Source organism: Dermacentor variabilis, chromosome 1 (assembly GCF_050947875.1).
Source record: "Dermacentor variabilis isolate Ectoservices chromosome 1, ASM5094787v1, whole genome shotgun sequence".
In the NCBI taxonomy this organism is placed as follows: domain Eukaryota; kingdom Metazoa; phylum Arthropoda; class Arachnida; order Ixodida; family Ixodidae; genus Dermacentor; species Dermacentor variabilis.
Window position 1 is genome coordinate 105795352 of NC_134568.1, and position 23227 is coordinate 105818578.

At 44.6% G+C, this 23227-nt stretch overlaps 1 protein-coding gene across 5 annotated transcripts in view; it reads right to left on the minus strand.

Annotated features, from left to right (window-relative positions):
* LOC142582501 (uncharacterized) overlaps window positions 1–23227 on the minus strand; it is a 148446-nt gene that overhangs the window by 30984 nt on the left and 94235 nt on the right. For 2 of the 5 annotated variants that reach the window (XM_075692305.1, XM_075692315.1), the window contains exons 9-15: window positions 20528–20626; window positions 11819–11933; window positions 9973–10045; window positions 8468–8533; window positions 3210–3282; window positions 2420–2547; window positions 1172–1252 (exon numbers count right to left, since the gene is read on the minus strand). In XM_075692305.1, the coding sequence (XP_075548420.1) occupies window positions 1172–1252; window positions 2420–2547; window positions 3210–3282; window positions 8468–8533; window positions 9973–10045; window positions 11819–11933; window positions 20528–20626 (635 nt within the window). Of the gene's footprint in view, window positions 1–1171; window positions 1253–2419; window positions 2548–3209; window positions 3283–6770; window positions 6820–8467; window positions 8534–9972; window positions 10046–11818; window positions 11934–20527; window positions 20627–23227 lie in introns of those variants that run through there. The other 3 variants (XM_075692336.1, XM_075692327.1, XR_012828451.1) reach the window with 3 other exon arrangements.

Consider the following 23227-nt stretch of genomic DNA (forward strand, 5'->3'; position numbering starts at 1 on the left):
CTCCACGCACGGCACGGCACGTCCGTGCTGCTTGCTGTCTCGAACCCCGAGAGCGAGCGCCTTGTCTCTCCCGCACCCAAGTAACCCCGCAGCAGCGCAACACTAGCGCCATCTCTCGCACTGCGCCTGTACCACTCCGACCGCCGCGTGCGCGGCGAAGCCGCACTACAGGAGACGCGCTATGCGGGAAAAACATCAGGGGAGGCGCGAGGGTCGCGCATCCCCACAACACGCGCGCGCGCGCACACACACACACACACACACACACACACACACACACACACACACACACACACACACACACACACACACACACACACACATATATATATATATATATATATATATATATATATATATATATATATATATATATATATATATATATATATATATATATATATATATATATATGGGGGTCGGCAAGCTGTCGGAAAAAAATTTAAACTTTCCGCCTATGACACTATGACACCACCCTATACCCCTCATTGTACACATCGAGCGAACTGGTTAACTTCCCTGTCTTTCCGGCTCTTTTTCCTCCATGGAGCGAGTTTTCAGTGATACGGCCGTTCAGCAAGACACCTGCCACAATGCATCAGTCTTGCCTGCTGAGTTACCAGATGCGGTGATATATTCTATAAATTGATTTTGTCATGCATAGCTAATTGTCTGACAGCCTTAAATTATTTCTTTGGTAGGTCATTGAAAGTGTTTCTGTGATTTTTTAAATATATTTACAGAGAGTCTCTTCATGCTATACCATTTCGCCAGAACAGTAAATTTCATTAATTTGTGTAGTGTTGTGCATGTTTAGCATATTGGAGCTCTGTGAAGCATGGGAAAGAAAAAGGTCTTGGTTAGAACACATTGGCGGGCTAGTTGGTTTGAATCCATGATAGAGTGTGTAAGCGCGACTGAACGAGGACGTAGAAAGAAACAGCGCTGTTTCTGTGTATCTGTTTCTTTCTACGTCCTCGTTCAGTCGTGCTTACACACTCTACCATGGAAAGAAAAAGGGCTATGCATGGTTCGTGTCTATCGGAGAAGAGAAATAGGTTTGTGCACGAAATTAATTCCAGGCCGTTCTCGCACAAGGAAATAGGCAGCTGTTTGAAGTGCTCTGAAAAAAAAATAAAGGAAGGCAAAAAAAAAAAATAATAAAGCTTACCTGATTTGCAACGGTAGTCTCCTACCGAGGTAGGTTAAGCAGAATCTTAAACCAGGGATATCATGTTCAGGAAATGACGCCCTGCATGAGAAACACGACGGTATACCTGTCTTTCACCACGTACTTTGTTTTCCATTTACATATTTCAGCTTTACAGATGAAATTACATGTACACTTCTCTGCTTTTGCGGAAGCTTTCAGAATATCACCCATCTCAACAGCTACGACGGCAGGTATTGGTGCTTCAAAAGGTGCCCGTTTAGGCTAATCACTATTTATGTTCTGCCACATTCGAGCATGCTGCATGTGATACAAACGTTAGTTTTCTTTGATTCTAACAACTGAACCGATGTTAATACAGATGCGCACGAGATGACTTTGGTGGAAACGAATGCGTGTAAGCGGAAATATATGGGTTGTTCAATAACTGCTGAGACTGGCGCTCTGAGAGCTTTATTTCTGGAAATTATTATTCGGCAGATTTTGTTTCCATTTTTATTTGCTTCGCAGAAAGCAAATCGCATGCGTCCCACCATTTCCACAAAGCGTAGGTAATATGAGTCGAACCGTCTTTTGCCACCTTCCTAAAATCACCTCCAGTGTGGTACCTACGCCATGTTCCATGTATTGTTCCAAGTCAAAGCAATGTCATTTTTTTACCGTTCTCCGGAGCATCGCAACGATGCCCTTATTCGTTCTACAGTCCAGATGGGGCACTCTTGGACTTATTTATGTGCATCACGGTAAAAAAGGACATTGCCTTGACATGGAACAAAGTGTAGTTAAGACATTGGAGGCGATTTTTTAAGTAGGTGTAAAAAGATGGCTTCACTTGTTGTAGAGATGGTGAGACGCGTGCATTTCACTTACTGGGGAAGAAGGGATACAAGTGCCGATGAATATCTTTCAGAAATAATGTTTCCAGAGCATGTCTCAGTCTTTATTGAAAAACCCTCGTACTGGCCCTGCATGCGGATTACTAAACTTTACAGCTGTTACAAATACAAGTGTTCACAGCACACTGTAATCAAACTGTCCATGATTTTTTTTTCTGTGAGACACATCTGCCAGCTTCCTTTAATTTCGTTTGTTTATTTATTTACTTTTATTTATTGTTATTTATTTGTATTCCTAACACGCCTCCATATGGGTTATTCAGTAGAGGTGGGGGGGGATGCGCAGTGATCAGTATATAGCTTACTGACCTACGATTACGCGGAATGCGTGCAGAAACTCGACATTGCTTACTGTCGTTCCGTCAGCGAGCGCCGGTGAGAGGGACACAAGCGGTTCTGGGCCTGGATAGCCAAGGCGGAAAGTGACAGTCCCAGCCAGATGCCGAGATAACCGCTTAGGTAGCCGAGGACCTCCACCCGCTGCACAGTCGAGAGAGCAGTTGCGCCGAGACAACATTTAGGAAACAGAAACGTCTGGTGGTGTGTGGGTGGCAGCGGGAGTGCCTGCTCTAGAAAGGCATTTTTGATGGTCGCTTCGGCAGTTGGAGCTGTTGCCAAGCAACGCTCCGCGCGCATGTGCACGTACCCGGGGCCACGAATCGTTCCTTCACGAGTCCTTAAAAATGAATTAGTTCTTTCCACCGGCTTCGCATGGTGAGCATGAATAACATGAACCGAAGAGCTGTGACCACAACTTTCAGTCGATTTTCGCCTGATGTGCCTGAAGTCGCGCAAATACGAAATGCAGCACGAGGTCACGGGATCGAATCCCGGCTACGGCGGCCGCATTTCGATGGGGGCGAAATGCGAAAACACCCATGTACTTAGATTTAGGTGGACGTTAAAGAACCCCAGGTGGTCGAAATTAATCCGGAGTCCCCCACTACGGCGTGCCTCATAATCAAAAAGTGGTTTTGGCACGTAAAACCCCATAATTTAATTTTCTTTTATCGTTCCACTGCGTTGCATGTACGCACATAAGCGACCGGGGTCTATAGGCTGTCGCCGTGCGGCGCAAAGTGTGTGCGCAAATAGAAGCACAAATAATTCTTGCTATGCTATAGCTGGAGACGAACACTCACGGTGATCACTGGAACGTACTGGACCACTTGCATCACGTCAGAGCTGAATTTGACTTCGAGGCCGACCCTGTTCCTGAAAATAATCACGTGTTCACGGTCATGCTTCGTTTGCATATGTCGCACTAGCGTATATGCACGCGCAGTCGTCATGAAGTATATGTGATGCATGGAGCAAGTATATACGACTTCTAGGGACCATCAACAGCGGTCGAACAAGGGATGTCGCCGGTGCCAACGTTTCGGCAAGGTTACCTGTCATCCCTGTAAACCTCCACATTTGTGTAGACTTCTGTCACGTTCGGCATCTCTACACAATGAGGGCTAAGAATATATGAGGAACTGCAGGGCACTATTTTTTGGCAACAGCTGCGTCATCTAGTAATTGGTGCATGGGTTGCGTAGAAGAGCAGGTGGGGAGGGAGGGGGGGGGTGTATTCTGCAAGTGTCCATCCAGCGGACACGTCCATTTCGTCTGCTGCTGGATCTCTGATTGGCTGGGCTAGGGTACGCGTCAGAAGGAGACAGGCACCCCCAGCCAATCAGCACTTCAGCAGCAGACGAAATGGACGTGTCCGTGGACACTTACAGAATAGGTCCTCAATGCTCGCCGAAGCACTTATGCAGTGAAAGTTGTCTATTATAATGTGGTATAGTTGCACAATATAGTATACTTCGAAGAATCTAGACGCAGACGTCACAAGTAAGCTGAGAATACAGCGGCGATCGCACCCCAAAATGAATATATACATATACATTCGCTAGGAAATTGTATTCGCTCATTTTACAGCTACAGGACAGGCGTACCCGCAGAGCTGCTCGCGAAATGGGAAATTCGGGTAACTCGCTAGTGACATGCAATATATCCGTTGGCCTTAGTTCGGGCCTCCCGACTATATATTCCTTGGGAGAAGCTACCTTAATCTACTATTCCGGGTTTCGCGTAATTCCGTGCTGTCTCGCCGAGTAGAACAGAGAAAATTGGCTTATATAGATAGCACGAAATTGCCCACAAAATACTGCCAGCGAAAGAGCAGCTGTGCTCTGCGTAAAAAAAAGGGGAAAAAAATCAGCCACGACATAAAACATGTCCATATGATGTTGGCTCATAGCAACTCAATGTTACACGGAGCTCTTAATGGAAGAGTGCATAATATCTGGCAGCTTTGATTTTCTTAAATTTCCTATATTTGGTCTACTGCAATCTTGGGTCAGGTGCCTATACGTACCAATGGTCTGGCTTATATAACCGGAAATTTTACCGACAGAGTGGTGCCATGGTACCTCTGTTCTGCGTAACAATGCAATAAATCACGGCATGAGACTTATAGATACAGGGTGTTCAAAATTAAGCTTTATGGTTTTCTTAAAGTTAGGAACTGGGAGAAACGCGAAGACCACCTGTGCAAATAAGTTATGTGGCTAGGGGGACACAAAGTGAGATTATAATTATCGCTGTCAGCAGCCCAATTAACTAAAATTGAATAATTAACATCTTGTTGACCGCAGTAAGTGGGTATGTTTGTATTCAAAAGTTAGAGGCAATTGTGTTTCTACACAGTATCAGTTGGAAGAATTCTTCTAGCGTGTCTGTGCTCCGAGGTATCCGACTCCAGATTTTAATTGTCGTTCGCATGATACGCATGCAAGAGAGTGAGGATCGGCGCAAAGCTCCTCCCTGATGACACGCGGCTATTGCGTGCGGCCTTTAGTCTGACAACGGGGCGGAGGCATAGGCAAAGATGTTAACTGTTCCCCTCCCCCTCACGGCTGGGAAAATTAAAAAATGGAAGAACCCGGAACCGCTGTCGTAACACGCGACCGCGCAGCCTGTAATGATGGCGGCAGCTGCCATGCCGATAATGGCGCAAGCGGAGAAGCCGGAAGGCAGTGCGCGTGCGTAATGGTGACTAGACGAGCTATGCAAATAAAGCGACTGATGATTTCCAAGTACTGTAAGTTTTATTGAAATCAAGAGCAACAACTGCACGGCACACCGCGCTGTCATATCTTGATTTCGCCAGCCGAGAGGGAAAGGAGAACAGTTATCACCTTTGCCTATGACTCCGCCCCGTTGTCAGAATAAACGCCGCACGCAACAGCCGCGTCACATCAGGGAGGAGCTTTGCGCCGATCCTCACTCTCTTGCATGCGTAATCATGCGAACGACAATTAAAATTTGGAATCGGATATCTCCGCGCACAGACATGCAGAGTAATTCTTCCAAGTGAAACTGTGTAGAAACACGACTGCCTTTAACTTTTGTATACAAACATACACACTTACTGCAGTCAATAAAAAGTTAATTTATCAATTTTAGTTAATTGGGCTGCTGACAGTGATAGTTATCTTGTGCCACTTTGTGTCCCCCTAGCCACATAACTTATTTGCACAGGTGGTCTCCGCGTGCCTCCCTGTGCCTAATTTTAAGAAAGCCATAAAACTTAATTTTGAACACCCGTTATAATGTCGCCTCGTTTGAACAGCACACAGATGCATTAATGAAATAGCGCATGATATTCAGTGGGTTCCTTGTATTCTTTAATTTTTTTTTATATTTAGGCTACCAATTATTGGCCCCCTGGCATATACCACGGGGTGGGTGTCCGTTCTTAGCCAATCCTTCACTATGGATATATGTGCCACTCTGACAGAAGCGGCATGAAATCTCGAAAACTCCCATCTAAATACATGAGAACGGAGAAATCGTTTTTCTTGCATCCACTGCATCGAAGCTGATGAGGTCTGTTGCATTTGAAGCAAAAAGTAAAAATCTGCCGACTGGATAGGGAGGAGATATTTTGCTCAGGCTATGAGTTTTTCTTTTTTGCAAAACTGGTTAAAAGGGCCAAAGTCAAGAAAATTGAAGCGTGAAGTTTACAACTCTTTAACTGAGCAATAAAAAAAAATACATCAGAATTCTGTAAACCGCACGTATTAAAGCATCTAAAAGCGGTCAAGATTGATTTCTTAATTATACACCGCTCTGAAATATGCCTGTTTCCGGGTGGCACCGTAGTAGCTGGCTGTTGTAACGCGGAGAGTGTCCTGTTTTCTCGGCGTCTACCATTGTTTCAATTTGTTTAGAACAGCTTCGATGTATACCTTCAAGACAGAAGCGATAATGAATAAACCTTTAAAACGCCAGGCACGTTCATTGGACTCGGGTGTAAGCTCGTACAAGCCATTGTTCGGGTCTTTTAAGCTGCTTGGAAAAAGTAATGTTGTCGCACGCCAGCTCCTAGCGGCTTACTTATTCGTCCAGGTGGTGGTGCACGTACTTGTATCAGTGACGCCTCTGTTTGATCGCATTTGGGAGTTTTCACTGCGCACATGTCCGAAAATCTGGGGTATAGGGTTTCTTTTTGATTTGCTGGGTTCGACTAGGTTAATAATTGTTATTTAGTAAATAATTTATTATGTAACAAGCTCTGTAGTCCGAAGAATGATCAGAAAAATTAAATCTGACCAGTGCTCGAGAGCGCTTATTTGGCCACTTGTTTCTGAAATGCCTGCGGATGCCTACTTAATCAAGGAAGTAGAGAGGGGAAGAGAGTGGTTTACCCGTCTGATTGACAAGAAACGAACTCGTTCCAGCTGGCTGCGCACGATCCTGGAAACACAGAATAATTTAACAGCCTCAGCAAGTTCTGTGCAATGATGAGGCTGCATTTCCTTGTAAAAGCAGAGAACAAGGGAAGAGGAGGCGAATAGCAGCGAATGGGCTATCTGAAGCTTGGTCGTGTGACGTGAGTGTGCCTGCAGATATGCTTTCTTTTGATTGTGATCCTGAACTGCTTGCTACGTGACATTCATGATGATATACCAAAATAAACACGCAATCTTCGACACTCTGGACATTGTGTTTGTATATATGAGCGTGCCTCAAGGCGGCAGCAACTCAGAATACCTTCATTCACAAAGCACCGAACTTTCATATGATAGCCCGAAAATGAACGGCCGCGTAGTGAAAAAAAGAAAAACGAAACTATCCTTAAAGGCTGCGTATGCTTTGAAACTGTTAAAGAAGATGCCATAATTTTGTAAAAGTGAGCATTTACTCGGCAGCTCAGGAAATGCCGCCCGTCTAGGATCGGTGCGCCTGGTACCCCGGCAGCGACGTTCATGGTCATATTTCTTGTGGAATTCAACTTATTATTCGCATCTGGTCGTTAAGCCCTGGTGCTTATTGTTACAAAAAAGTCGCAGTTTCGACCGAAAGGCCAAACGTCGATTGCGATAGCAAATTAGTAGACAGCCATAATAAGTAAGGATAGTAGTTTTATCGGCCGTATAAACTTGTAAACACTCGTTTGCCAACTGAATTAACAAACATGGTGTCAGGGCGCACTGGTAAACATGCACACATCACGCTCGATGACCGCGGACACTCGCTGTCAAAACGCTGGCGGGAGGAAGCGCGGCAGCAGCAGCGAGCGAAGTGATCTTCGTGCTGTGTATCGCTTCAGCGCAAACTGAGCGGCGAAAACACAGCACACACAAAGGCACTAGCCGTCGGCCCACCTAGAAAGCGTCCCTAAAGCAGATCGCTATCAAGATAAAGCCCGCGCGACCGTGCGCGGCCGCGCCATGCGCAGTTGCTGCTGAAGTACAACGTCCCCACCTACCCCCGCTTCCTTGTACGCGATGGAAGACGGCGCGCTTTCTCACTGCTTTCCTCCCTTGCGCACGCGAGATTGAGCCGCGATCGTCAGCTCACACCCGCACGCTTTCACTCGCACGTACAGCATACGGCGGGCGGCGACGGCGTTATCGGCCTCGGACTTTATACGGAACATCGCGGCGACGGCGATGACGGTGTCAAAAATGCACCTGGAGTGTCAATGTAATTGCTATCGCAATAAAAAGCGTCTAAGACTATAAGCGGAACGGCGACGTCGAATATATGCATGCTATATCGACCAAAGCACCGGCCTATTAGCGACGCGATGAGCGGCGCGAGTAGGCCGGTCTAAGCACATATAGCGACAGCAGCGCCGCTGTTGCTGACTTAATTGCTGCTGCGCTCCGCGGCCATCCATGCTTGCATCTTCCGTTCTAGTCACTATAACTGTGCTGCACGAATCTCTGCGAGTCTGCAAATGGTTAATAAGGATCTTCCGGTTCTCATTTGTGCATGAGGGAAAAAAAAAAAAAACATTGTTACCCTTGTGCATGCATACGCACTAGTGTAAATCAGTGTGTTTACGTCAAAGGTAACTGCAAGAAAGCAAAAAAATAAAATGATGGTTGATACGAACTTTCGGTCGTGCTTGAAACCATCTTCTTCGGTGATGCCTGCAAGCTTCACGTCGTACACGATTTCTCTGAAAATGAAATTCACGTTGCTTTGGATGAAAAAAAAAACATTGCGACTCACTGTTTGTGCGTCCTTTGATTTAAAGAATATTGACTGCTGTTTAGATATGATAGAGCACTCCTACGCGATTATAATAATATATTGTAGAGTATATATGCGACATCGCTGAAGTGAAGCTTCCAAGGGTACTCGATTATGCAAGGCTGGCGTAACTGCGCGATCTCTCGACACATTGAATCTGTTTGCGTATTCCAGCCCACGTTACTTGTGAGAACGCACTTGAACTGTAAACTTCACAGCTTCCGTTCGTTTCCAAGCTTTAACAAAAACATAAAACAACATTTGGGAAACAGATATGAGGCCGCGGCGGCAGCATTCCGATGGGCGCGGAATGCGAAAACGCTAGTGCACCGAGTATTGGGTGCCCGTTAAAGAGAAACTCACTCAGGTCATAGTTTTGGTACATAAAACGCCAGGATAAAAAAAAGAAGAAGAATAGGTGCTTATTCGCTTAAGTCAGCTATCGAGCGAACGAGTGAAGTCGCAGTATTTACGCTTACGACGCTCCACGGTCCCATATATTGAGCATATATAGCTGAAACATGTTATAGATAAAAAGATAATTTGAGTATCTCCAAACGACGACAAACAACATTACCTTGGTTCTGTCCAGCTACGTGGCATTTGAATATGTTGAAAGTTTGGCTCATGTTAAGTGAAACACCCTGTACATTATATTAAACCATACAAATGCCCGTAAACACGGGCAATGTGAAGGACCAGAAACAATAAGTACAAATTGGTGAGCGATGCAAAAAACATCCGCGAAAACAGATAATATTAGTAGATTATGATCATTCGTGGATTATATTTTTCTGTAATACCAAACACACTACTCTTATCGCAAGATGAGACATGGTATAGCCGGGAAAGAGGCAAAATCTCAAGACTGGTGGCGACGCTGTGGTGAAATTTCTGCACCAGCTATAGCCGTCACGGATTTTCACAGCGTCTGCTGAGCTCTTTTTTTCCTTTTCTTTTCTATTTTTGCTTTTTTTTTACTGGCAAACATATGCACTGCATTGCATTTTAAAGGAGCCAACTTCTGAATTTAGCAAGTTTTAAGAAATTCTACTGAGCCGCAATGGGGGCCAAATACGAAAACAAACATTGAAATATGTGATACCACAGTGACGTAAAGGCGCCGGGGTTTCGGCACGAAATTCACGAAATGGAACCTTGAGCTTCCTTTTGTCTTTTAATAGTCAGTCTACTACCACGAAATTAACAACCGTATGTTTTATAAGGACATTTTTATCAGCTGAAACTCATTTAGTGCTTCTAGATAGTGTCCTTTTAAACAATCTTGGCATCATTGTTGCTGAAACACTGTAATATATATGGTATGTATATGGTAAACAGGGGCACTCAAAAAGAAACGCTTACTCGCATGGCAGACCGCAACGACTCTCGCAGCGCGTGTACGCTCCACTTGCGTTCAGTGCATGGAAACAAGCGCCTGCAATGCGAAAGAAGAGGATAAACAAATTAACCGTCTCTGTCGGTGCACACGGGCAAAACGATCACGGTTCAGCGCTCGCTTCAAACTTCGAGATCAGCGCCCGCGCGGAAATAATTCGAGTCCCGCGTACGCAGATTCTCTCCGAGCTGCAGGCGGATATTGTTGGCTACGTATATTGAATTACGAAACAAAAATGCTCCAATATGTCCCGCACGCAGAGACCTCTTAATTCTCGCCCAGCATTTCTCATCGTGAGGGACGGGTGTTCGACTGCAGTCGAAACGGGCGGCAGCGTCGTTGACTCTCGTGAGAACCGCGTTGCAGACGCAAAGGTGATCGTGCAACAAATAGCTGGACATGGAAGGGCGCCTCGCTTTGTTAACATTTATTATGTCAGCACCATCAGTGATAGACAAAAAGTGCTTCCTAGAGGTGGCACTTCCTGTTGCGGGGACAAAACTTTTTTTTTTTTTGACACCGCAACTCACGATAATGAACACTGATCATGATTATCGACAACGTGCGGTGTTTGGAAACGAATTTGTCGAGCGAAGCTTTTCTTTCTCTTCTTTTTCTTTTTTTTTAAGCAGCACTTCTGTGTATCGCCCTAGTCCGAGGACAACAGAAAAAAAAAAAAAAGACACGTAGCGCCGAACTAACACTAGAAAGTTATTTTCTGAGAGCAGGTGTAAATGCGCTTGACACGCGGAATACTGGAAACGCAAGAACAACGAAGAGACAGCAAGGTTAACTGAAAATAAAGATAAATTAAGAAAGCACCTAGGAGCACGTGTCAATTACTCTACGAAAGGAATTCGCATTCCTTCCTCGATATAGCAACAAAGCCGGAATGCTGACACACTTGTTCCTACGTTTCGATATTTCTAGCACCTCAGTAATTTGTCTGGTAAGCTTGTATATTCGCTTGGCGAATATACAAACGCATGATGGATAAAACAGGCCGACAACCACAATCGCGACAGAGCGCGCCCAGATGCTTGACCCTTTAGACATTATAACTGTGCTCTGCAACGTCTCCATTGGTGGCTTTTGCGTTTATACCAAAAAATTAAATGCTGGCTAAATGATTATTTTTAATTATGACTTCAGCTCACGCATAGTAAAACATACTTTGAGTTGCTGAAGAGGAAATCAAGAATATTGAGTTGGTTGCATTGGCGTAGCGCTAACCTGTTTCTTTAAAGCCTGGCACAAGTTACCTTGAGTTAAAAACAGCGCAAAATAAACCCGGACAAGGCAAGAACACAGGACGGGCGCTCCCTTGTTCCTCCTTTTTTTCGGGTTTATTTTGAGCTGTTTTTAACTTGTGGATTTGTACCAACTAGCTCGCATTCATACCCTTCCAAGCTACGCACCTGACACACCCTGTTATAAACAAGAAGGGGAACCGAGGGGCCCGATTCCTGTTTAGCTTTTGATCGACTCACACCTGTCCAACCTCTGAGCGAACGATCACCGTTGACCGGAAGGGAATATGTGTACGCACTGGATATGCGATGCCTACAACTGTAGGAATTCGCACATATCGTCAGCAAAGTCGCCGAAGAAGCAACAGGGTTGATTGACACTCCGCTGGCCACCAGGAACCTGAGACGGAATGACAAGTATACAGTGGTAACCATGAGGTATGCGAATTTCAAGTTGCAAAAGTAGTCGACAGCCGGCTATAGTTCTGTAGTCGTCCCGTCTCTCGGTCAGCGGCTACCCAACTTTTGCGGTTAATGGTCCCTTGTCGGCAATGGCACGAACCTGACTCCTGAATGTGGCAGTTGGTCCATCCCACAGCGCCTGCAAACTCGTGCTGGGGTCGCACGCAACCGCACCGCTCATGCTCCAGCTTCATGCTGCAGTGTTGCATACATGACTGCCCGCCAGAACACAGGGTCCGTCATGCGCCAGGACGAAACCATGCAATCAATGTCTGAGCGAAAAGCTGCGCTATATAGGCATATTACGTACGAGTGCAACAAGTATATACGGGGTTTCCGAACAGTAACTTTGCAGTGAGAAAATCAACAAAAATTCACGCAGAAACTTCTCTGGGAGTATAGCCTAAGTACGCGTAAGCATTGTGCCACTTGCTCATCTCCACGCAGCCCGGTGTGATTATCAATGCTATGAAACTTGATCCGATCATTATAAGCCCTTATCGCTCTTTAGCACCTTATGCATCCGCGTCGAACCATTATCAACCGTAATGAAGCCCATATAACCCCTCTTCACTCCTTATCGTCCTTATCAATTCATTGACTGCTTATCCGTGCGTGTTGCGCGACGTGAAGCGCATGAGCTTTCAGAGATCGCTGGCATTTCGGTCGGTGAAGGAACGCCCCAACGGAAGACCACCGAAATGTAAATAATAAATGTTAAAAAAATACATCGGGGATGTGGCGTGTTTGGTATTAAAGTTTCGGAAAATCGGTATTTTCCTGATGTCTACAATTCTCCAACTCGTCTCTATATGTGGTCCTGCAGATGGCTTTTATTTCACCATCACCAAATCTTTCAACAGAGCCTTTATAGAAACTGTTCTCCTTCACTCTTAAAAAAGTTTGCACCTTTCGAGGCTTATCTTAATTGTCACACATAATAATCGTCATCTGCCTTGCTCGCGTTTCCTTTATTGAAAACTCTGCGCTCGCGACTTTTCTGTCGAGAATACTATTATATGTAACGCTTATTACGCACATGCCGTTCGTGACCTGGAAATACCGGGCGCGCAGCGTTAAAGGCGCGTGCAAGATAGATGACGATGATCGTTGTGGGACAAGATAAGCCACAAAGGGTGCAAACTTTTTTAAGAGTGTTTGACATTTGTAACACAACACATTCATATGGTTCACATATATTCACCTTCCGCAAGCGTAGGTCTTTAGCCCTCATTAGCACTCATTAGCCCTTATGAGCCATCATTCCCTGACCGGCTCTCATCGGGAGCGGAAGCAGGACTCCGTGCAAAGTGCTTTTTCTGCCGGCGACGGCCGGGGTAGGAAAGCACCGAGTATCACTTCGTCCTGCCGCAGCTCCCTTCAAACGACGGCATGAAGAACTGTGTGTTTTTACACTGCGATTTTCCCGCCGACCGTACAGCATCCATTATTTTCGAGCGCGACTGGAGAAGCTCGCTGTGCTCAAACAAATAAGGGGGATTGGCCCGTATCAGAATGGCCACGCCTGACTGGAGAAACTCCGCAGCGCTCATGCCAAGGAATGGTCCCAGCATGAGATATGGAAGTGAAAGGATACTATTTCGCGGTGATAGATCCCGTGAGGCGTGAGATCACCGCAAAGGTTCACGGGATTCCGTGCACATTACCTATACTGAGCGACTTGTCTTATCTAGTTGGCTCACAAGAGGCGAGGAGCACGTTCAAGTGGAGAGGGATTAAATAGGGCCGAGCCACTGCACTGAAAATCTATAATCGGATGAAGAGGGTGGTGCCGGCGTCTGCGATTGGTCCGCTTTCCCTTACTTAGCTTGCGGTGGCTCGTCGACAATCGCGGCGACATGCAACGGAAGCTTAAGAATGACGCTAAAACGGATCCTCAGCAAAGAAGGAGTTGGCAGAACGAGGTCGTGAACGTGCCGAAAATGCTCGAAAACCTTACACGGCCACGCAAGAAGTTTTATTACACGCAAATAAATCCATGCTCTCCGACAGGTGCGAGTAGCCAGTGCCTGAGCGATCGGCGGCAGCCATCTTTTATTCCTTTCGGAACGGGGCAGCCTGCGGCTATTCAGAAGAAAATTCAGTTTTGTTCGGCATATTAATGCATCTTTATCGTGTACACGTCACTTTGACGCGGTGAGTTTTTGCGGTTTTGTGACGTCGCGTGAGAGGCAGGTTAAGTGGGCGCAGCCCGACATCATTTTACCAATAGCCAAGGGCTAATGGCGAAGAGGCGTCGAATCAGAAATAACTCTTGTTCTTTTGTTCGGTCAAACCATGCATAATCTGTGTGCACACGTTATATCAGATGGGGAGCTATCGCGGTTTTCGTGACGTCGCGTGACAGACAGGTGAAATAGGGGTGGTCCAAAAAAGTTTTTCACCAATCGCGGAGGGCGGATTTCAGAATTGGAATAGAAAAGTTTGGAATAGTTTTACGTTATAGAGCCCCTGATTGTATGCTCGACGCGAACTGTGTAGTACTTTCTGGAAGCTACGTGACACCACTGATTACACTGGAACCATCGACGAGTCATGTTTAAAAGCCGACGCGCTTAACCCGCAGATTAGATTTTCGACGATTGCCGACTCTTCTACATGCCTCTCTCAAATTTTTTGCCTCAATATATCGCGAAATGAAAACACATATAGAGCTGCGCTCAAATGTCGCATTACAGGGAGTGTCGTAATCGTCGGTGAATTTTTTTTTCGCGTTTTTGTTGAGTGGCGCACTTCAGGTGACGGTCTCACGGGCGAGCTGTTGCGTTTCTCTCGTTTCGCACAATGGACACTTTTGCGCGCTCTGCACAAAAACATCTGATCAGTACCGCAATCACGAGCGATGAGGCAGGCGTGAGATGATGAAAGAGCATGATCGCGGCGCTGGAAGACGAAAGTGGAATGTGAGAGCAAGGCCGACAACAATATGATTAACCCTTCCCGCAAAAGATACAGCGTTTGTGTTAGCGACGTGGCAGGCACTTCAGCAGGTTGCATTTTATTTTTGCGAAATTCGATCAGTGTAGTAGTTGATACTGTTGTTGGTTGTGCACGCGGGCGTTTTGTGGTGACCGATTTTGTACTCGAAGGGGGAACATGCATGTCAGGGTCATATGTACTTACGCACCCACTGAGTGCAATGAAAGCCTACTTTTTTCCAAGAAATAGCTAAATATTTCGATACCAATAGCCATTGTATAGCTTTAGGATATTTCAATCGTGTCCTGCAGCCGGAAGATCGTTCCAAACGCAACGGTAACAATAAAACAATTGCTTTTCTGAAGGAGTGTGTCGGCAAGCATTTATTAGAAGATGCCACGCAGTTCACTAAAGGATGCTTCTCAATTCGCTATACGCGCACTTCCAAGGTAACAGCCAAGCGAGCATATATATAGGGCCTACCTCTCATCTGATCTCGCAGCACTCTGCGAAGATTATATAACTGAAACAGTCTCACTTAGCGATCATGCTCTGGTTATATGTGGAATATAGGACGAAAGCAAAGGAATAACGTACAATTTCAATTGGAAACTCTGGAAGCTCAACGTTAACTTCCTACGTGATGAAAAGTTTGTACAGAATACAAAGACCGAGCTCCGTTTGGTTTCTGAGGTGTGTCACGCAGCTCGGCTGAAAAATGGGAGGCGTTTAAGGTTTTTATAAACATGGCAGCTATTCAACGCTCGGGCGAAATTCGCTATGAGGAGCGCTGGGAGGAATAGCGTGGCTCAGAAGTTTGCTCCAAAACTATATTTGAGGACGAAACACAGGCACCGGGTTCCCTAACAGCAGAATTAATAACACAAAAGGGAAAATCGAGGCCATTGACATTCAAAAATATGAAGGGGCTTCGGTACGCGCTCGCACTCAGGAAATTTCACGAGGTGAGATCCCAAGTCGGTGTGCGTTCGCGACAGAAAATAAGTACGTGCGAGGCAACGAGGTTACGCAGATATTGCATGCAGGGCTGGGTAAAGATAATTTCCAATTGTATCATGATACGGTACAAGATATTCGGGCAACAAGTATATGAGATACACATACAAGATACTACCACATTTATTGTATCCCATACGATACTTTCAATTTGTATCTTAAGATAATTCGACATGTTTGCAAATTTCTTATTATAGATCTATATCATGTCGCAGAAAACGTGTATGCACGAAAATTGTTTGCTAGGGAATTTCTCAAGTTCGACCAACCTTGTTTGCTTTGGAAAGCTTTCGTCTTTCTTGCTCAAAGTATAATATTTTCATTCCGAAACAATTTATTGGGGTTGTTTAAGCTGCTTAACATGAAAGCTCTTTAAACGCTGCGCTGTACAGCGGTTTTTGTTTGTCGTGTTTGTAATTTATTTGAGTCACTGCTCTGCTTACCAACCAGCTAGCGGGTCGCCATCTAATAACAAGAACGTCAATAAGAAGCCTCTGCACGATGAAGCAAATACCGTTTTACCTTGTCCCTAAATGTGTTACCACTTACGCAATATACGTTTACGCGCAGACCTCATCGCCTGCTTTGAGCTGCTGAGCACGAGATCGCGGGATCGAATCCCGGCCACGGCGGCCGCATTTCGATTGGGGCGAAATGCGAAAACACCCGTGTGCTTAGATTTAGGTGCACGTTAAAGAACCCCAGGTGGTCGAAATTTCCGGAGTCCTCCACTACGGCGTGCCTCATAATCAGAAAGTGGTTTTGGCACGTAAAACCCCATAATTTTTTTTCTCATCGCCTGCCCTCGCACGGGGGCTCTGGCGGAAAGATGAAACGCTGCCTTTAGTTTTATTCAGGTGGCTTAGTGCAGCAGTATCAGCTCGAGAAGCTGAGTTCAGTCAATGTTTATAGTTTCGCACGGTGGTCTTGCGATAGCCAGCATCTTGTATCTTACGATACACGATACATTCTTTCATGTATCGGAAATGCAGATGCTGATACACGTCTTGCCGGATGTATCATGATACAGATACCAGATACCCAAAGAGAATCTAAGATAGTATCTAACATGCATCTGCGATACTGCCCAGCATTGAAATTTGCATGAGGGCAATGTCTGCACAGATGATGCCGTGATGAGAAGTGCTTCCGCTTATTAGTACTCGGAATTGTTCACGCGACGCAGCACATAAGGATGCAGGTTTCGACACGAAATTTCTTGACGTCCTCCCCACGCTGGATAGCGAAGTACGCGAAGCAGTATCGCAAGACATCACCGTAAGTGAAAGAGAAAGCACTACTAATTACCTAAATTCTGAAAAGTCCCCAGGGCCGTATGGGCTAACGGTAGCACTATATAAAACATTTAAACATAATTTTGCTATCATACACCAGGAAGTAATCAGTGAACCTTTTGCCAGGGGTTCGCTACCCCCATCCTTTTCGCGGGCGCACACCGTTTTTATCCCGTTGGGGAAGGACTTATGTTAGGTAAGAACTGTAAAGGACTACAGACCAATAACACTAGCCAAGGTCGACTACAAGATTATCATGAAAGTTCTTGCTGCCAGGTTGCAGTCTACTATATCGGACATCGCGGAACCACATCAAATGTGCGGCATTAAGGGTAGGACCATTTTCACTAACATCCATATCGCATGTATATATAGTACTCTGGAATGTGACCTGCCGTGGTTGCCTAGTGGCTATGGAGTTGGGATCCTAAGTACGAGGACGCGGGATCGAATCCCGGCCACTGCGGCCGCATTTCGATGGGGCCGAAAATACCCGTGTACTTAGGTGCACGTTAAAGAACCCCAGGTGGTCCGGAGTCCCCCACTACGGCATGCTTCATAATCAGAAAGTGGTTTTGACAAGTAAAACCCCATATTCTTTTCTTTTTACTCTGGAATGTGGTTTAGGTATAGGTTGTATTGTATAGGTATGGGTATAGACTGCTGGTTGTGCAGGAAGCCCGGGTCAATCGAACACGTCTTCCTAGACTGCTGGGACGCTTTCCTTTTCTGGGATGTGCTCCAGCTGACGCTGAAAAAAGACCTACCGTAGAATTAACATTGAATCCACTTCTTGGAAATCGAACCAGATGACTTAAATTATGACATTTTCTTAATCCTTGGGCTCCACAACATCTGGCGCAGCCGCATGTCTGTTAGGAACTGCGACGTTGATGCGCGACCGGTTTGTTGATATTTTATTGAAAGTGGGACTAAGTTGCACGCAGTTTACAAAAAGCCCCAGTACGACGAAGACATCTTAGGTCGTATGGTCGGACCGACTGATTGAAATACAATAATTCTAAATGTACTCCTTTCTTGTTTTTGGTTTGTTTGTTTCACTGTGTGAAATTGAGCACTAACCTGAATCGTTAGTGCAAGGTAACATTGATATATGTCATAGTGTGCTTATTTTGCCCATTTTTGCATCTACTTATTATATCTAGTGTGTGTTCTACATCTCTGACATTATTTATAAGCAATAAAGAAAAAAGAAATGTGTGTTTAGCCGTGTGGGTAAGACACCCGACTATTGAGCGTGGAGGTCGTAGGTTCAAAAATCACCACCGCAAACGTTTTTCCTTTCGAATTTGTTGTGTTTTATACATTATTTGCTTTATAGCGATTCACCTTACGTGACGGACTGACTGGCGGACGGATGGTTCTCCTCGTCGGGTAGGCATAGAAATTCTTACGCGTTTAAGAAAACGTTCATGTTTAGCCCAGTGGGTAAGACACCCGGCTTCTGAGCCTGCAGCCGTATAGGTTCGAAACTCACCACTTCCAACGTTTTCAATTTGTTTGGTTTTATACATTAATTGCTTTATAGCTATTCGTCTTACGTGATGGACGGACAGACAGTTTTTGTCGTTGGGTAAGCACAGAAATGCACACACATTCGAAATATGATGATGATTGTGATTGAAATCTGTTTTTTTACGTGCCGATATGATAACGCAAGAAGACCATTTTCACTGAGCAATTACTTTTCGAACACCCAGTATATGAGACGCAACGACCGAGTTGTCGCACGCACAAGGGGCAAGGACACGAAAGGAAAGACACACGTCGCGCTACGTGTGTCTACTTTTTCCTGCCTTCTCGTGCTCTTGTTCCATATGTCCGCGCTACAACTCGCTCCTTTCAAGAACAACAAGCGCACATCGCCACTCTTATCGCAACCAGCTTCGATTCGCGAGTTCCTGTTGGCTCGCATGCACAATGACGCCTTTCAACACTCACGTTATGATAAGCTTTAAGCAATAGCAACCGCAGTTCCAGAGAGAGGCCATTCTGCCATGCAGATGTGAAAATATCAGAGATAGTGATTACTTGAGGATCGAGTCGTTCAGTGTATGTGTGAAGCGGGGGTCTGCGCGTGCGCGCGCGAGGATGCGCGAGTGTTTGTGCCTAATTTTAAAGTGACCTTTGCATGCTTGCTTGCTTAGCCGTATTAAAGCGAACCCTGCTCGGACTTTGCTCACCATGGCTGCTGGGTGGTATACTGCTATCTTGCCGAATAGCTCATACTTAAAAGAAATTGATTTACGTGCCTGATGGTTGGGCTGAACTCGGTCCCCCAGCAAAGCAGCGCGATGCTCAAACCAGTACAGGCCGAAATCACACGTGGCCTAACCGATCGTGCCATCTGTAGCTATCATCGAGATAATCGCCGCGAGTGTCGCATTGCGTGTATCTACCACTGGTGCGCGAGAGAATGCGTGCGGCCTTGCCGGTTCCCTTTACGCCAAAGACGCCAGAGTGAAAAAGGCAAGCCTATAGCATTTCATTAACTGCTTCACGAAAGCTTCGCTTCGGGTAGATTACAAGATATGCGTTGGATAGGTGCATAATTTTGTGTAAGGATTCACCGCACCGACCTCACAAATAGCATTAAAGCAAGTGGATCACGGACTGAAATGGTTGTTTTCTCGTTCGTATACCGGGCATATATTATTTGTTGTATATTAATGATATTTTAACTGGTATACAGTCTTCATTCAGGATCTTTGCCGATGATTGTGTTGTTTATAGAGTCTTAGATTCTATTTTCGATTCAGAAATCCTGCAAGTTGACTTAAATACTATAGCAGGCTGGTGTGTGCGTTGGGATATGTCATTAAATATAAATAAGACTGTTCACGTCAGCTTCACAAAAAAACTAGCTAATCATCCGTATAGGTATAGCGTTCATGATTTAACTCTAAACATAAGCAAGGAATTTAAACATCTAGGTGTGTTTTTTTACTTCTGATTTACGATGGAACAAGCATGTTAACTATATTGGAAATAAGGCAGCATTAGTTTTGGGATTCTTGCGGCGCAATTTTAGTCATTTACCGAGTAACTTAAAAACGCAGTTGTATTTCAGTGATGTACGTTCAGTACTTCAATATGGATGTGTTTGTTGGGACCCACACACATCTGAGCTTATAAATAGATTTTTAAAAATCCAGAATAGGGCAGTTAGATTTGTTCTTGGTAACTATAGCCGGCAGCTTAGCATGACAGATAGCAAACTTAAACTTAAATGGCAAGAGCTGAAGGATCGTAGAAGGAATATCAGATTAAAATTTTTCCACGATATTTATTATTCTAAAGCAGGTATAAACCGCGAACAATATATCCAGGCACCACACTACATATCTAAGCGACTGGAACACTGTTTGAAGGTCAGGGAATTTTCTTGTAGGGGTGACGTCTTCCGTTATTCCTTTTTTGTTAGAACTGTTCGAGATTGGAACAGATTGGAACAGTATAGCTATGCTTACATTGTGCTGTATATCTACGCGTCTAAACATCGAAATCTTAGGGAAGGTTTCGAATCCTCTACTCACGTCATAGTTCAGGTAGCCTTCAAAAGCAGGGTAGATGCCGCGGGCGATGTAGTCGGAACATTGAGACTTGTACGGCGATGGAAGACGTTCGACGCGCCGCTGTTCAAGATATTGGTGGCATGGAAGCATCAGAAAAAGATATTAGCGACTTTAGTTTGCAACCGTTGTTTTCACAAAATGATCTTTAAACAAGACTTATAATGAACGTCTGAGCAGTTCAGCCACTGATCTCCACTATAGTAGATTATAATAGAGATCAGTGGTTTCAGCTACGCGCGCGCAGCCCGCTACGCCCACACCTCATGTGCTTAGTTTAACCGTGAGCGTTATGCAGATTTGGGGGTTTCCGTTCTGCAGATATCATGGGAGGGCAGTCAGCTGCCAAACGATAAAAACGGCCCAGCATGCATTTCTAGTGTTGCCGCCTCCAGTTTCGACATTCGAATGTCAATAAATGTTAGCGAAAGCTATTTGATTTCGCATTCATGTTTGCAGCGCGGATTTGAAAAAACACGGCAAGAAACAAGTAGGCTGGACTTGTTTAGTCTAGTAAGTCCAGTCCAGTTTAGTCCAGTCTACTTGTTTCCTTCTGTGTGAGTGTTTTCCAAGTCCTCGCTGCAAAGATGGATGCGAAATCTAGCAACCAACTAGCCTGCCTCGCCGCTTTAGTTCCTTGATTGTCTTTTGTTTTCTTTTTTGTTTTGAATGTACGGTTAATATATATCCAATACCGTCAAGAAATAATTCCTCAAGTTCACTCTATCAAATATCTGGGTGTGATGATGCCAAACTGAGCTGGCACAATCCCATTGATCATGTTAAACCTAAGGCAGCGCACACTGTTGGCATGATAAGCAAGCTCGGCCGACACCACTCTGGGCTACTCAGGGACACGCTCATTATGATTTGTACGTTCGACCAATACTGGAATTCGGGTGCGTGCTATTCATTGGTGGGCAGCATAGAAGATTAATTCCCTCATTCTTATAGAGCGGGAGGCTGTTCGGAATTGCATTACCAAAATTTGTTGCAAATAATGTTTTATATCAAGAAGCACGACTGTTGACTACTCTTGCCTGCAGATTCCGCATCCTCCCAGTAAAAACATATTTAGATATTTACGAGTCTTCATTAAGATGATCACAGTTTATAGTTATTAGTGAAACAGATGCTCTTTTTTTTAATGACCCATGGTCCCTTTTGTATAAACCTCAGGTATTGTGTGTGAAAGCTGAGTTAGAACCATTAGAAGTTAATGTGCGGGAAATCATTTGCCCAGATAAACCATTGCCTAATATAAATATTGAAATTGGTTATATATTACCATTTAATGCCAAACTTCTGCCCACTACATATGTAAAAACGGCATGTTACAAGATCAATAATGTAATCGCGACTCATGCCTCAATGTGTGAAGACAAAGCGGGCGCGGGTGTATTAGCTGAGTCATTATCCTGGTAATGTACATTACATGCTCCGTATTTTATACCCATATTTCAAGCTGAACTATTGGCGATTATTTGAACTCTTCAAAAACTTTCTTTAAATTATTCGACAGCTGTTATAGTGACTTAATATATTTCGTCAGTAGACACATCACTTGCTTCATCTTTAGACACTACTGTATTGAATGCACTTAATCCAATAATCTATCCAAACTTACGATGGTGCGATTGCTATCGATACCAGGTCGTCGTGATATAATTTAAAACGAAATGGCTGACACATTCGCGCGGATATCCTTTGATGAACCAGTTATGCAGTTGTGTCATTTATGCTGACTTCGGTTTATGTCACTGCGGCTAGGTTTAGAAAATTTTCTCTTTCAAGATTCTTCAAAACTGAAGATCCCAACACCGGAATTTAACCATTTGCTTTTCCCATAAGACAATCAATGGCGTCTCACACGTAAATTGGAATTCTCCCTTACACGATTACGCTACAGTATCCCACCATAAATTATTTATCTATGCAGGTCCCGTCTGGCGCCGTCCCCTCCATGCCATATGCATGTCAGGAGACTGAAAACATTGACCATTTTTACTGACCTGCCGTCGATTTGCAAATCACAGAAGAAATAATTAGATATTCCTGTAAATAATCAAATATTCGCTCTTTCGGCGCCTCTGCATTGGGCTTTAGCCACAGGAACGTCTGCATGACAGTTTTCGAATAACTCTGTGGCACAATGAGGGTACTATGCTATTTCTTCGGAATCAATTATTGGGTAACTCACCAAATTGCCAATCGTGTATTCGAAATTATTCTAATACCACAAAATTTGCTGTTTATTGCATGTTTATCATTCTTTCTTAAATTCAGTCTCTCTCAGTCTGTCTGTTTCCTAATTTAAAAATTTAGGCGTTATCCTGCCTTATACCCCCCCTCCCGCCCCCGCTTTCTTTTTTGCTTATTGCATGAGAGTGCCGTCATGACTCCTATGTACGTCAAGTTTGAGAGACCACAGACTTGAAAACGTTATTTTTATTAACTATATATTGATGCGCAGTTTTGATACTGCACTGCAGTGCATGCGATCTTGTAGTTCGACATGCCATCTAGTCTCTAGTGCAAAGAATCACCATGTTTACAGGCTGCCTTTTGATTGATAATAACGATTATGAAGTTCGCATTAATTTTCTGTATCTGTCGAATTATACGAAAGAAAAGTCACTAATATCCGTGCAACTATACGGTGCC